General features: G+C 43.6%; 1 protein-coding gene across 2 annotated transcripts in view; it reads right to left on the reverse strand.

The window, feature by feature from the left end:
* The window catches only part of DEPTOR (DEP domain containing MTOR interacting protein), a 63,266-nt gene that overhangs the window by 47,078 nt on the left and 2,390 nt on the right, over positions 1-13,798 (reverse strand). For both annotated transcript variants that reach the window (XM_081874529.1, XM_081874528.1), the window contains exon 3: positions 1,220-1,398. In XM_081874529.1, the coding sequence (XP_081730655.1) occupies positions 1,220-1,398 (179 nt within the window). The remainder of the gene's footprint in view (positions 1-1,219; positions 1,399-13,798) is intronic.

The following is a 13,798-nucleotide window of genomic DNA, read 5'->3' on the forward strand; positions in this document are numbered from 1 at the left end:
ATTCAAAATGTCTTATAAGTTTCAATTACTGTATCTTTAGAGTTCTACCCCTTCTTATCTTCCTTCATTACACCCCCTTATGCAATTTCATGTTTTTCATCATTTCTTATGACCCTTTTTTTGTTTTTCTCTGCTTTGCTCCCTTTGCTTCTTTTCTTGTCGTTCGGTTAATTAACACATCTTATTTTAATTTTCTGCAAATTTTCTTTTTTGCTTTCTTGTACTCCTACCAAACTAGTGTTCAGTCTCTTATTTTTATTCAGATTTTGAGACTGTGGGTAAGAGAGACCTATGGATTCTATCTGTGTCCAACATGTGGCTCACCAGCTGTCAACTTTTCCCTTTTCTTGCAAGGAATCCTATTCGGAATAAAGGAATTTCCTTTTTTAAAAAAGGAAACGTTGTCAGCTATGCTTCAACTGCCATTTGCTTCAATTTCTGACCCCTGAAAATATTAGCTGAGGCTGATGGGAGTTGTAGTCCAACATCATCTAGAGAAGAAAACATTGGCTCGCGCTGGGTTTAAGTAATTAAACACACACACACATATATATACTGTGTATGTGTATATATGTGTGTGTGTGTGTGTGTGCGTGCGCGCGTATATATATATACCCCCTTCAACAAATGGATAGAAAATATGCACAAACTTGCAACACATGAACAAGTAATGTACAAACGTAGACTTGTCATGGACAAATTTAATGATTTTTGGAATTCATTTTTATAAACACTGTATTAGGTTAAGTTTAAGGTAACTACAATAACAATCATGTAATGTTTATTTTAAAAATGTTTTCTACATGGGTGTTATTTTATCTTTTTTATTCTTGTCACGTCTTGTCTTATTTTACCTTGTTCACTTATAATTTTATACTTTTTATTTTTCAATAAAGAACATTATATATATATATATATATATATATATATATATATATATGATTTAATCCAGCTGCTTTTTCTTCAAAATAAACAGGGCTTTTATTTCTTAAAATAATGTGAATAATGGAATGTTTGGTTTGGCCCTAAAATAACGCATGCTAAACACTCCAAATATAAATGCTATTATAATAGTTAAGCAATCTTCACAATCATTATTTAGGTTTTTGTTCTTTCATATTGACTAACAACACACGATGATCACCAGGTCAGACCTGCCTGCACCCTTAAACTATAGTTTCTGGCTATGGGCTCGGGTGTGCTGATTCTTTCCACTCACCGTGGTGAATGACGCTACGATCCAGTAATTTTTGCACTAGTTTAATTGCAGTCTCCCTGTCAGAGGCCTCTTTGTGATCAATCAGCCAGTCAATCAGTTCTTTGGCAACGAAGCAGTTTGGATACGTCTTCAGGTGATGTCTCCGATCTTTAATTATCTTTTCTTCATGCAGTCTGAGCCTGTGAACCAAACAATATCACGGCGTGAGAAATCTTTGCATAGCATCTGCCTCAACATTACAAGCTGAGAAGGAAAAGCTCCTTCCGTCGTATCAGAGTTGCAAGCAATGGTGTCAGCTAAATAATAATAATAATAATAATAATAATAATAAACATCTTTTGAAGGTATCACAGGCCTTGTATCCTCACTTGCATTTAACACTTCCCTCTGCTATCTGTAGCCACACCCCTTTTTAACAGAACAGAATTACCTCAGAGCATGTACAAAGTGCCTTTCCCTTCCTCTCTCTGCCCCCCCCCCCGAGAAACTGAAGTTCGTGTCAGTGCATGTTAGCATTGCTAGAGATGTAAACTATTATATTGCCCCCATACAGTTTCTCCTCATACCATAACAATTTTAATGTTGTTTACTCAGTCTTATTTCACATGCCCTGCCATGTTATTCTTTTGCGGTTGACGTTTGCCATTTTAGTGTCCTAGACTGCAATATTACGATCACTTGCCTGGAATTAAGACCCACTAAACTGAACAGATATCCAAGCAGATATCCATAGCATTGCACTGTAAAACAATACAACTAGAAGAAGCTTGTGCTTATACTGCAGTTGCAGAAAGTCTGAATTTATACTGATATACTGTGCTGACTGCATATTTGCTCAAGTGCATAAACATCGTACGTTTAAGGCACTGTCTTTCCCTCAAAGACTCCTGGGAGCTGTAGTTTCTTAAAGGTATTGAGAATCATAGCTCTGTGAGGGATAAACTACAGTTCGCAGCATTCTTTGGGGAAAACCATGTGCTTTGAATGTGTTATATGGATAAGACAATAGTTGCTTTGGCTACATTGGTGTGTGTGTGAAAACAATATGAAGGTGACACAGGAGTTGCAAGGTGGATTTTCAGAGTGGGAGAGGGAGTTTTGTCCTTTGTATTAAAATGGGGGGGGTGTGTGTGTCATATTTCACAGTCTCTCATCCTCTGATAAGTCCTATAGATTTGGATGGAGTTAAACTTTCAGGTAAGCATACTTTGGGCTCAGGGCCAGCTCAAGAGACATTGTCACCTGAGGCAAAGTCAAGGTATGTAATATCCAAGGCAGCAAAATAGTCAAGTTATTTTGGCACCTGAAGCAGGACATCCCACCAGTGTTTTTCCCGTGCTCTGTCAGTAAAAATATAACATCATCATCATCATTATTTTATTACAACTAAAAATGTCCTGCTCTTTCACGACACAAAAAATCAGTTGCCTAATAGTAGGGCCGGCCCTTATTTTGATGTCCACCTTATGGTTCAGTTATAATTTGCATGAGGAAGTGTCTGACCATCAAACAGAGGTCTAGCAGTGCATGGGGAGCAACATTGGAAAGGGGGGGGGGTTGCCTTATTGCTTCAGAAGAAGCATCTTTCCATTTGAAATATGCTAGCCTTAAAAAAGCAGGCTTCCTTCCAGGGAAGATGGCAAGACTCCCACACAGGCCTGAGCCTTCTTGGCATCTCTTTTGGAAAGTGAGCAATGTCCCCGCTTCCCCTGACACTACTAGGAAAACACAATTATACACAAGACAGGAGCCACAGGGAGGCCAGATGTGGTGGAGGTCTTCTTTCGGAGAATTTCCAGGCCCTGTTCCCCCCTTTCCCCCTTTCATTTAAAAAGTAGCTCTCTCTCTGGAGTCTGGAGATCATGGAAGCAGCAGCAAATATAGAACTTAATAGGAAATTTTTAAAAAGAAAACACAAGGACAGTCTGAGTATGGAAAAAGGAGAGCAGACAATAGGCTTGTTCACACACCACACTGAACACAGCTGTCTCTACCCATGTACAGGTGTTTGCGTGAAAGAACACACACTTGTTGGGTTGCACAGCTCGGGTACTGTGTACACAGGTACTCAGAGTGTACGCTCATGTGAATAACTATACAAGCGTTTCAGCTCAAGTATTCAAGTACAGTGGATGCTTGGGTTGCGAACGTGATATGTGTGCGATGCACGTTCGCAACCCACAGTGTTCGCAACCCGCAGCAGTAGTCCGTAACCTGAAAAAACGCAACATGAAGCGTCTGTAACCCGGGATATGACTGTACACACATACTGAGTGTGAACGCCCCTAGAATTTTGATTTTATTCCAGCTTAACTGTCCTTGCTTCAGCCAATGTATCATCTGCTAGAGATCTCTAGGTCCCCTCACAGAACTAAAATGACCGGAGTTACTTGCAAAGGGGAGATGATGGTTACACAAGTTTAACTCTCCAACAGAGACACACTTGAAGTACTTAAAGACTGTTGTAGGCCTGGCAGATGGTGAGACTGGTTCTTGGCCTGATGGAAGATAAAAACACGAGGAAACACGGAATCAATTTTCCACTGCCATATGTTAAAACAAATAAACACACTCCAGTGTGTCTATTAAACGAGTTTGAATGTCGGCAGCAGCCAGGAATAATTCTTCCACATAAGTGTTAACAAGCTTCTCATTACCACATTATTTGTGATACCCAGCTGCCAAAAGTTACGTTAACTACTTCCAGAGCTACAGACAAACATTGTGGGTGTATGCTGTAATATATACATGTGCAGGTAAGCATAGCAGGAGGTTCAAACATCATGATCTGAGGTGCAAATGTGGTGACTGGTATCTAAGACATTTTTTGTACTGTCCCTGTATATTTCTAGCAAGGCTGGGGAACCTTTGGCCCTGCAGATGTTGCTGAAGTACAATTGCCACCAGCCCAAGCGAGCATGGGCAATCATGAGGATGGATGCTGAGGGCTCTTCAGGATCTGTTGGTATGAGCTTCCTGGCCTGGGATTTTCCTCTTCTGCCAAATATGCCCCATAGTCTGAGCATTACAGTGAGGAACTCAAAAGGCCTTCCCCTCAATATTTGACTGAACTACATTGTAGTTGCCCTATAGTTTTCCTGCCTAAGCTGGTGGAGGAGGTCTTGAACATGGTGGAGCACCCTTGTGTTATTTTATTGGGGGACTGCAGCGTTACATCAGGACTGGGCTCAGGTGTGATGGCCTGGGATTCGGACTCAGAGGCTGAACCTGAGGAATCCCAGCCTGCACAGGGGTCCCCGCCTCCAGATCCAGCTGAGTCGGGGCTGGGGCATGAGCCTGAAGGGTCCTCAGCTGTGCTGGATCCTCAGGTGCAGGCACCAGCTGAGTGTGCTTTGGCTCTTGAGGTGATGGAGGACACATTGCCTTCAGGTGCTCCACTCTCAGCCCCGTCAGAGGAAGCTGAGGTTGCCTCTGGGTCCGGTAACCCTCCAGCCTCTCCTGAGCTGCAGAGGCTCAGGGCAGAGAGGCGGAGGGAACTAAGTTCTCACAGGAGGAGTGCTCACCTCCAGGCCAGGAGAGGTGAGTCACCTGTGGACCGGGGCTGCCCTATGCCAGATAAAAGCCAGTCAGCCCCAGTCTCAGGTTGCGGGAGCAATGCTGTTGCTAGCCTGTTCCTGCCTGCACCCTGTCCTGCTCTTCTGCCAGAGTTCCTGACCCCACCTGACTCCCCACCTTGGACCCAGCTACAGCTTTGACGGACAGCCTCTATACCGCACCATCAACCTTGGACTGGAATCGGACCTCGCCTCTCGGCTAGCCCCCGGGACCAGCACATCAGGACTTCGTGGCAGCTACAAGGCTGTCCCAGAGCATTGCAGGCCTGCTCATATTGCAGGCCATACCATCTCCGTCTTCTGGCCCTTCTCCTCTCCTGCCTCTGAGTCTGGACTGCTTTCTGCCACAGCCTCTTCCTGCTCACTAAACCCTGTTGCCTCTTCAGCTTCCGACATCTGCCCCCTCTTCTCCCTCTGACCACTCATTGTTGTCCCACCACCAACCCCCTGGCTCTGAGCCTTCGTCCCTTTGGGGTTCCCTAGGGGGTTCCCCAACTGTTGTCTCCCACCCCTCCTCTGCTTCCCGCCAGTCCATGACATTCACTCACTCCTGACTAGGGAATCCAAGTTGACCCTCTGCTCTCTAGCAAGATTTTCTGAAGAGCAACTGGGATCTGAACTGTCACTATGCACAGTATATATAGCTCAGGCTTCTAGCTACATATCCCCCGACCATGACTCCATGACTGGAACTTCCTATTATTCCAAGCCATAACTGGCTTCTGAGGAAGAGACAAGGAGAATATAGTTCTCATGAGTGTCACTTGCTATGTGACCAGCATGTTGCATGCAGTTATATCATTGTCAGTTTGGACCCAAACAAGGAATCGACACATTAAAATTAGATCTGGTGCTAAGCAGACTGTATGGACACCGTATAAATGTTTCCACATCTATTTTTGCGTACGAAAGGCAAGAGGCTTGGTACACGGTTCTTTGCAGCTTTTTTTAGCACTTTTGGCTGTAGGGAAAGAGATAGGATTTCAGCCTAGGCCTTGAAATAGGTGTTCTAGAAAATGTATTTTAAAATAAAGCAAGACTGGGTAATGCTTAGATAATTTGAAGAGGGGCTTTGGCTCAGTTGCAGAGAAGGTCCAAGTTTCAATATCCCTGGCATCTCAAAGTGGGGAGTTGAGAAAGTCACCTGTCCAAAATCCTGCAAAGTTAGATGAACCAATGTTCTGACTCAGAAGAAGATGCTTCATGTGTTCCTAACTGTTCACAGAAGAGTAAAGTGACACCAGAAAGCACTTAGGTTATTTGGAAGAAGTTTGCTTTTAAGTTATTTCACATATGAAGCAGTGCAGCCATTTTGGTTTTGAGCTACGGTATTAACTGAATTGTGTTAGAAGAGGTATGGCAAACCCTTAGCCCATAAGCCCCAATATATTTTCAGTGACAAAGTTTTAATATACCCCGCAAGTGTCCCAGGAAAACCGGGGCATCCCGTTTTTTCATCGCAAGAATACATCAGCCATTTTGGTTGCCACAGTTTCGCAACATGCTTTTTACCTGATTGTGCGTTTTAGGGGGCCGTGCCTGAAAAAGTGTGGGGTTTTTTTTAGGGGGGGGGAACCATGGCATGAAATCGCAGCAACCAAAATGGCTGCCGTGCTCTCACAACAGGAAGATGGCATCCCAGATTTTGGCTTCAAAGTGTGGCCTTTTATTTGACACACAAAAGCCAGTTGGCAGAAAACACACGATCTAGGAGCTTTAGGAGGAGGCATTTCAAAGACACAATGCTTCTTGCTTAGGAAAAACTAGTTACATAGTTCTGGCAGCTGACTGCAGCTGGTGTTTGATGCTTTCTCACACCACGTTCCTCTTTCTAGCTGAGTCTCAGCCATGGAGATACTCTGTGTTCCTCAAACAGTGAGACACCACTGGTGAACCTTGAGCCACTTCAAGGCTTCAAGTGCCACCACAGTGTGTTTTGGTTGGATGAATGTCAGTACTAGCAGCTCCTTATATGCTGTGCAGAGGTGGCTGGGAGACAGATGCTCAAGGAGGGAGGTGGAAAGGAAGTTTTCCCTCTCTGGAGGGGAAAGGGGCAAAGGAGAAGTGGAAGGAAATCAGAAAGTGAAATAAAAGTTAATATTTAATCACCAAGCAAACAGGGTAGAGAAAGGAGGGAGAAATAAAGAGAGGGAAACTCTTACAGGAAGAAATTGGACCGAGGAGGAGGAATGAAATTGGTGATTTGGAGGGTGGGAATAAGGCACGAAAGGGGAATGGGAGAAGCAATGACAGGAGATGGGTAAAATACTTCAAGGGATAGCAAGGGAAAATATATATTTCAAAGTCTTCTCCACTTAGAATACCTCGCTCAGCAAATTCAGCCTAAAACGGGGCAGCTGAGTCACAATACCTTCGCAACAAATTTGAGGAAAGCTGAGCCATGGAACTCCTTGCTGTGAGGAAAACATGACGGCAAAGAATTTAGCACCTTTCCAAAGTTGGTTAGATAGCAGTAGAAAGTGATGTTTGTTTATTGCCTTGACATCTGATGGGAGGGTGTTCCACAGGGTGGGCACCACTACCGAGAAGGCCCTCTGCCTGGTTCCCTGAAACCTCACTTCTCACAGTGAGGAAACGGCCAGAAGACCCTCAGAGCTGGACCTCAGTGTCCAGGCTGAACGATGGGGGTGGAGACGGTCCTTCAGGTATACAGGACTGAGGCCGTTTAGGGCTTTAAAGATCAGCACCAACACTTTGAATTGTGCTCGGAAATGAACTGGAAGCCAAATTAGTTCTTTCAGGACCGGTGTTATATGGTCCCAGCGGCCACTCCCAGTCACCAGTCTAGCTGCCGTATTCTGGATTAACTGTAGTTTCCAGGTCACCTTCAAAGGTAGCCCCACGTAGAGTGCATTGCGGTAGTCCAAGCGCAAGATAAGTAGAGCATGCACCACTCTAGCGAGACAGTGCGTGGGCAGGTAGGGCCTGCGTACCAGATGGAGCTGGTAGACAGCTGCCCTGGATACAGAATGGACCTGTGCCTCCATGGACAGCTGTGAATCCAAAATGACTCCCAGGCTGCGCACCTGGTCCTTCAGGGGCACAGTTACCCCATTCAGGACCAGGGAGTCCTCCACATCCGCCCGCATGAGAACGAGATGGGGTAAAACCCCATGCTGTATGAGGATGGGAAGAAATGAGCAAGATGTTCAGGAAGCAGTGAAATTCACATGTGCATCCACTCATTCTTATGTTAGACAGACAGACAGACAGACAGACACAGACACGCACATACAGAGAGAGAGAGAGAGAGAGAAGCTTAATGCCAGCCATTTTACAAGACCTTCATTAGAACAAACTTGACCCCGTGTTGCTAGCCAGCAAAATTCAATTCAATTTAAGGTGAAGTATAAATCTAGTTGTAATAAAACCTGTTGTAAAAGAGGGCTGGTTGCATGTCAATTGGGATTATAAATGCTATGTGGAATGTGGTTTTTCAACATATTGAAGAGGAGATTCTTGCCGTTAACTATTCTGATTAGGTAGTGGATTGCTTGCAATTAAGGAGCAGGTTTCTAATAGCCACCCTTTCCTCAAAAATGATTTGTTAAGCTCGGTCAAGAATTTTATCGATTACTTGCAAATGCCTGGGGTTTTTTTAATTACTGGGAGGTCCACAGGCATGCGGCTATGCTTGTAGAGCCAAGTGCTTTAAAAATGCAACGATAACACTATCACCTCGTTCTTAAAGAATTTCACTCTTACCCTACAGATGGAGACCGCTGATAAAACAGCACCTCACAACCCCATTTGAATATATTTCTCCACCACGATATCTAAAGCTTTCAGTCTGGCAGAGATCAAACAACAGGCGAACTGTGAAAGAGCTTCCCACCCCCTTGAAAGCCTTCCAAATGAGCCCAAACAAATTGGCAAAATGGCAGTCGCTGGTTCCATGTGAACTTGTGCACCCATCAACACCTCAAAATATGCTAAAGAGGAAAAAAAGTGGAAATGATCCACCCAAAAAAAACCCCACCAAGATGACAAAACAGTTGCACAGAATTTGTATGTGCTAATTAAAATGCACAGATGAAAAGTTAGAAACAATCGCTCAAATATAAATGGAAAGACCACAGTGGGATCACCTGTGACCAGGTGAGCTGTGAGCCTCCTCAGTCCGACAAACAGGTGATCACTGTAGATGGGGAAACTCAAAGCTTCTTCTCTCCCTTTTTATGGTTCTTTTTTTGTTGTTGTTAAACCAGACTTGGCCTTGACCCTTCAGATAGAAAACTCCTTCAAATAAAGGAGTTTATGAAGCACTTTGACACTCAAAATATGCTAATTCTGCATGTTTGCATTTATTTCTATTGCTGACTATGCACACTATGATCTGTTTTTAAATACTTTGGGGTGGACTTTACTTCCAAACAATTCTCTATGGGGTTGGAATGTTAGTGGTGTCCTGTTGAAGGGTATAGAATCCTGATGCAAACAGTTTGTTGACTTCAGTATAAAAATCTCCACTGATTATTGATATGTTTGAGTGGCTGGTCTTTGACACTTCCTCTCTTCTTCTCATGTTCCTCTTTCCAAACAGTTTCCATAACAAAGCAAAACAAGATTTAAAGGGGGGGGGGGGTTTCCCTCTTTGGATATAGGCATTCTGGGCGAGGTGGCCAAGAGAATACCTGTGGCACTGCTGTGACTTTTACAAAATTAGTAAAGGTAAAGGGACCCCTGACCATTAGGTCCAGTCGTGGCCGACTCTGGGGTTGTGGCACTCATCTCGCTTTATTGGCCGAGGGATCCGGCGTACAGCTTCCAGGTCATGTGGCCAGCATGACTAAGCCACTTCTGGCGGACCAGAGCAGTGCACAGAAATGCCATTTACCTTCCCGCCAGAATGGTACCTATTTATCTACTTGCACTTTGATGTGCTTTTGAATTGCTAGGCTGGCAGGAGCAGGGACCGAGCAATGGGAGCTCACCCTGTGGCAGGGATTCAAACCTCTGACCTTCTGATCGACAAGACCTAGGCTCTGTGGTTTAACCCACAGCGCCACCCGCGTTTAAAACTTAGAATCTTTTTAAACCTTTTAGATTCGTTTTTAAAAGCCTTTCTATGGTCCGTGGCAAACATCGCCCAGAACACCTGGACCCCATTTCTCATCACAGATAGGTAGCCGTGTTGGTCTGCCATGGTCAAAACAAAATAAAAAAATTCCTTCCAGTAGCACCTTAAAGACCAACTAAGTTAGTTCTAGGTATGAGCTTTTGTGTGCATGCACACTTCTTCAGATACACTGTTCTCCTACTGGTTTCTCTGTCTTGTGATTCCTGATGTGAGATTTATGTCCGTTTATCCTTTGGCGTAAGGTTTGGAAAGGATAAACGGACATAAATCTGACATCAGGAATCACAAGACAGAGAAACCAGTAGGAGAACACTTCAATCTCCCAGGACATTCTATACAATATCTCAAAGTAGCTGTTTTACTACAAAGGAATTTCAGAAATAGACTGGAAAGAGAAGCTGCTGAATTGCAACTTATTACCAAACTTAAAACCATGGAAAGACCTGGTCTGAACAAAGACATTGGATTATTATCTCATTATACATGACAAAGCCATTTTTCACCTTCTCACCCCTTGCTTTTTCCTGTAAGACCTATTGCAGTCATTAAGAGTCGTCAACAGGCTCATCACAGCTATCTGCCAATCACCCATTCCCACCACCCTTCTGAGTAATACCCCTCCCCACCTTCTCACTATATAGAAAGGTCTGGTGACTTCTGTTTCAGTGTATCTGAAGAAGTGTGCATGCACACGAAAGCTAATACCTAGAACTAACTCAGTTGGTCTTTAAGGTGCTACTGGAAGGAATTTTTTTATTTTGTTTTGCCCATTTCTCATCGAGAGGCAAGGAAGAGAAGGTGGCAGAGAAGACACCTGTGCTGCTACAGATAATGGAATAGCTCTCCACCCCAAAAATGGGGAGGGGAAAGTGGGATGGGGGGAGAGAGGTGGAGAAGAAATGGAATGGAAGGAAGAGAATAGCCTTGTTTCTGCTATTGCTGCAAAGAGGAGTCTGTGGCACAATCTCTTGTGCCAGCCCTGAACCTCAGAAATAAACGGTTAGCAAAAGATTAACCACTCCAGAGAATTTTTTAAAAGAGCTGTATTTACTACTGTTCAATGACTGGGAGTCAGAAATCCTTGCCTTTCGATCAGCCAGAAGTTTACTAGCAGAAACTATTCTACCTTGTGGCCGCTGATGCCGAAGGCAAATTGTGCACCTGTTCTGCCCTACCCAGTTCCATTGCTTATTCCACCATGCCACTCATATTAAAAATGCAACACTGGTTAAAACATTTTTAACCAGTTATAGACATCAGTCCACCTGCCTCACTACAGCATGTCAACAAGCTGTCCTTGAATCTTTTTTTTTATAAGATTCAACGTATGCGCCACGGAGTTTTGAAATAAATTTAGGGATGGACGGATCAGACTATTTCAGGCCCAGGTCAGTTTCTCATAGATTTATTCATAAATCCGTTTCATCCTGTTATCACAGTATTTTGTAACCACGCATTAAACAAGAAAGTACAGTTCATATTAAAATCTGCAACAATCAAATTCCTCCACCATCCCCAAGCATATTTCCTTGCAATGGGTGCAAAATTTAGTAGTGTTACAAAGTTCTTCCTGCAACGGTTTCTTTATGATAATCCCTAGAAACTTACAAAGTTTATACCTTCATTTCTCAGGAACTAGAAGACATAGCAATAGATATGCTACTTTTTCTTACTTTTTTTTATTATTGCCGGGAAAATGGCAGGCAAGTGTCAGAGACACCTATCGGCTTTTGCCCGTGGTAACACAATTCCTTCCCTTTGCCATTTTGTGAACTTTCGGTTCTTCTTCTGCCGACTCCTATAAATGTTCAGAGCTTTTGATTCCCTCCCCAACAAAGGCTATTTCTGGTCCCCTGCCATTTTGTGGAGCTTTTGCTCTTTAGATGTGTATGTTATGTGTATTTATTTTTAGGCTGTGTCCTTCTCCATACTGTAGCACATACCTCTTCCTTCGGAAAATGAAAGGCAACAAATGGATTTCTCTCCATTTATTATCTGTACAGGCTACTGGCAAAGGGCCCGTATTTACCCAAGTATTTTCTAAAAGGATATTCACTGAGGTTGGAGAAAGTAAAAACCTCTCTATCATGATACTAGAACTGGAGTCCATCCAACGAAGCTGAATGCTGAAGCTTAATTCAGGGCAGACAAAACAAATTACTTCTTCATATAATACTTAAACTATGGAATAGTATACCTGAAGGAGCGTCTCCACCCCCATCATTCAGCCCAGACACTGAGGTCCAGCGCTGAGGGCCTTCTGGCGGTTCCCTCACTGCAAGAAGCCAAGTTACAGGGAACCAGGTAGAGGGCCTTCTCGGTGGTGGCACCCGCCCTGTGGAACGCCCTCCCATCAGATGTCAAAGAGAAGAACAACTACCAGACTTTTAGAAGACATCTGAAGGCAGCCCTGTTTAGGGAAGCTTTTAAGGTTTAATAGACCACTGTATTTTAATACTCTGTTGGAAGCCACACAGAGCGGCTGGGGAAACCCAGCCAGATGGACGGGGTAAAAATAATAAATTCTATTCTATTCTATTCTATTCTATTCTATTCTATTCACTGCCGCAAGAGGTAGCGATGGCCAGCCACCAACCAAGATGGCTTTAAGATGAATTTGGCAAATTCGTGGAGGATAATGGCTTCTAACCATGGTGGCCAAGAATGAGTTCCAGTATGCCTCTTCTTTGAACACCCAGTTTCTGGGGAGTTCAAGTGGGAAGAGTGTTGTTGCATTCCTGTCCTGCTTGCAAACTTTCTGTAGGCATCCGATTGGCGACTGAGAAATTAGGATGCTGGACTAGATGCGCCTTTGGTCTGATCCAGGAGGGCTCTCCTAAGGAGATTTACATTGCTAAGAGAGAAAGGATCGGTATTTAATTGCTAAAAGAGAAGTGCAATTTTTATAAATGTATGGAAAGGCCCCAAACCACACATTATTATACAGATAATGGGAGTCTGGATATGTGCTTTCCCCCTAATTCATAGAAACACACAATCATTTCCCCTCGCACCAGATATTAGAAAGTTGCATCATACTGACTTCTGCACCTGCAGAATCCCACCACCACCACCATTACACGCTAGTTCTTAAAAATAGGGAAGGAAATGGGTGGGGGGGGAAACATTGTCATTCTGCTTAAGACGTGACCCTTCTTCCTTGGAAGTAAATCCTACTGAGATCCACAGAATTTACTTTTCAGGAAACGTGTTCAGGATTGGGTTTAAGGGAGCAATCTTCCAAAATTAAATGTACTGCTGTGGTATTGGCACTTTTCCATTCATTCTTTGGGGGAATTAATTAATTTGGGACCGCATGAAAGACGAATAGAGTTTCCATAATGAATTTAATGCCCAAGAGATGCTAAGACCTGCATTCTGATTACTCACTTCCCCCACTTTCCTATCTTATCTTATGACCTGGACTTTATGCAGCCTGAAGGGAGCTCAGCATGATTAACAGGTTTGGTCTGATATAAGCAGCTGCCCATGCTAAACACTCATGGCATACAAAGAATGCAGTCACTATCTTTCCTTTCTTCCTCTTCCTCCTCCTCCTCCTCCCTTTGCCTTTTTAAATTCGTTGGCTGACCTGCTGTCAAATAACCCATGCAGCAATAATTCACTGGACTGAACTGAAAATTGCACAAAATTACAGTAGATTACAGATACTGCAGGACGCAGCAAGACATTTCTCTACCCTGAAAAGTTTTGCCTATGGTGATTCATGCCATTGAAGAATGCACATACGAAACTGGATGCACGAGAGTGTTCATTTTCTCTGTAAACCTTATAAAAAGACATAAGCAGCAAGACCGTACAGTGGTACCTTGGGTTACATACGTTTCAGGTTACAGACGCTTCAGGTTACAGACTCTGCTAACCCAGATATTAAGTTAAGAA

This window comes from Podarcis erhardii (genome assembly GCF_964252035.2).
Source record: "Podarcis erhardii genome assembly, chromosome: 8".
Classification (NCBI taxonomy): Eukaryota; Metazoa; Chordata; class Lepidosauria; order Squamata; family Lacertidae; genus Podarcis; species Podarcis erhardii.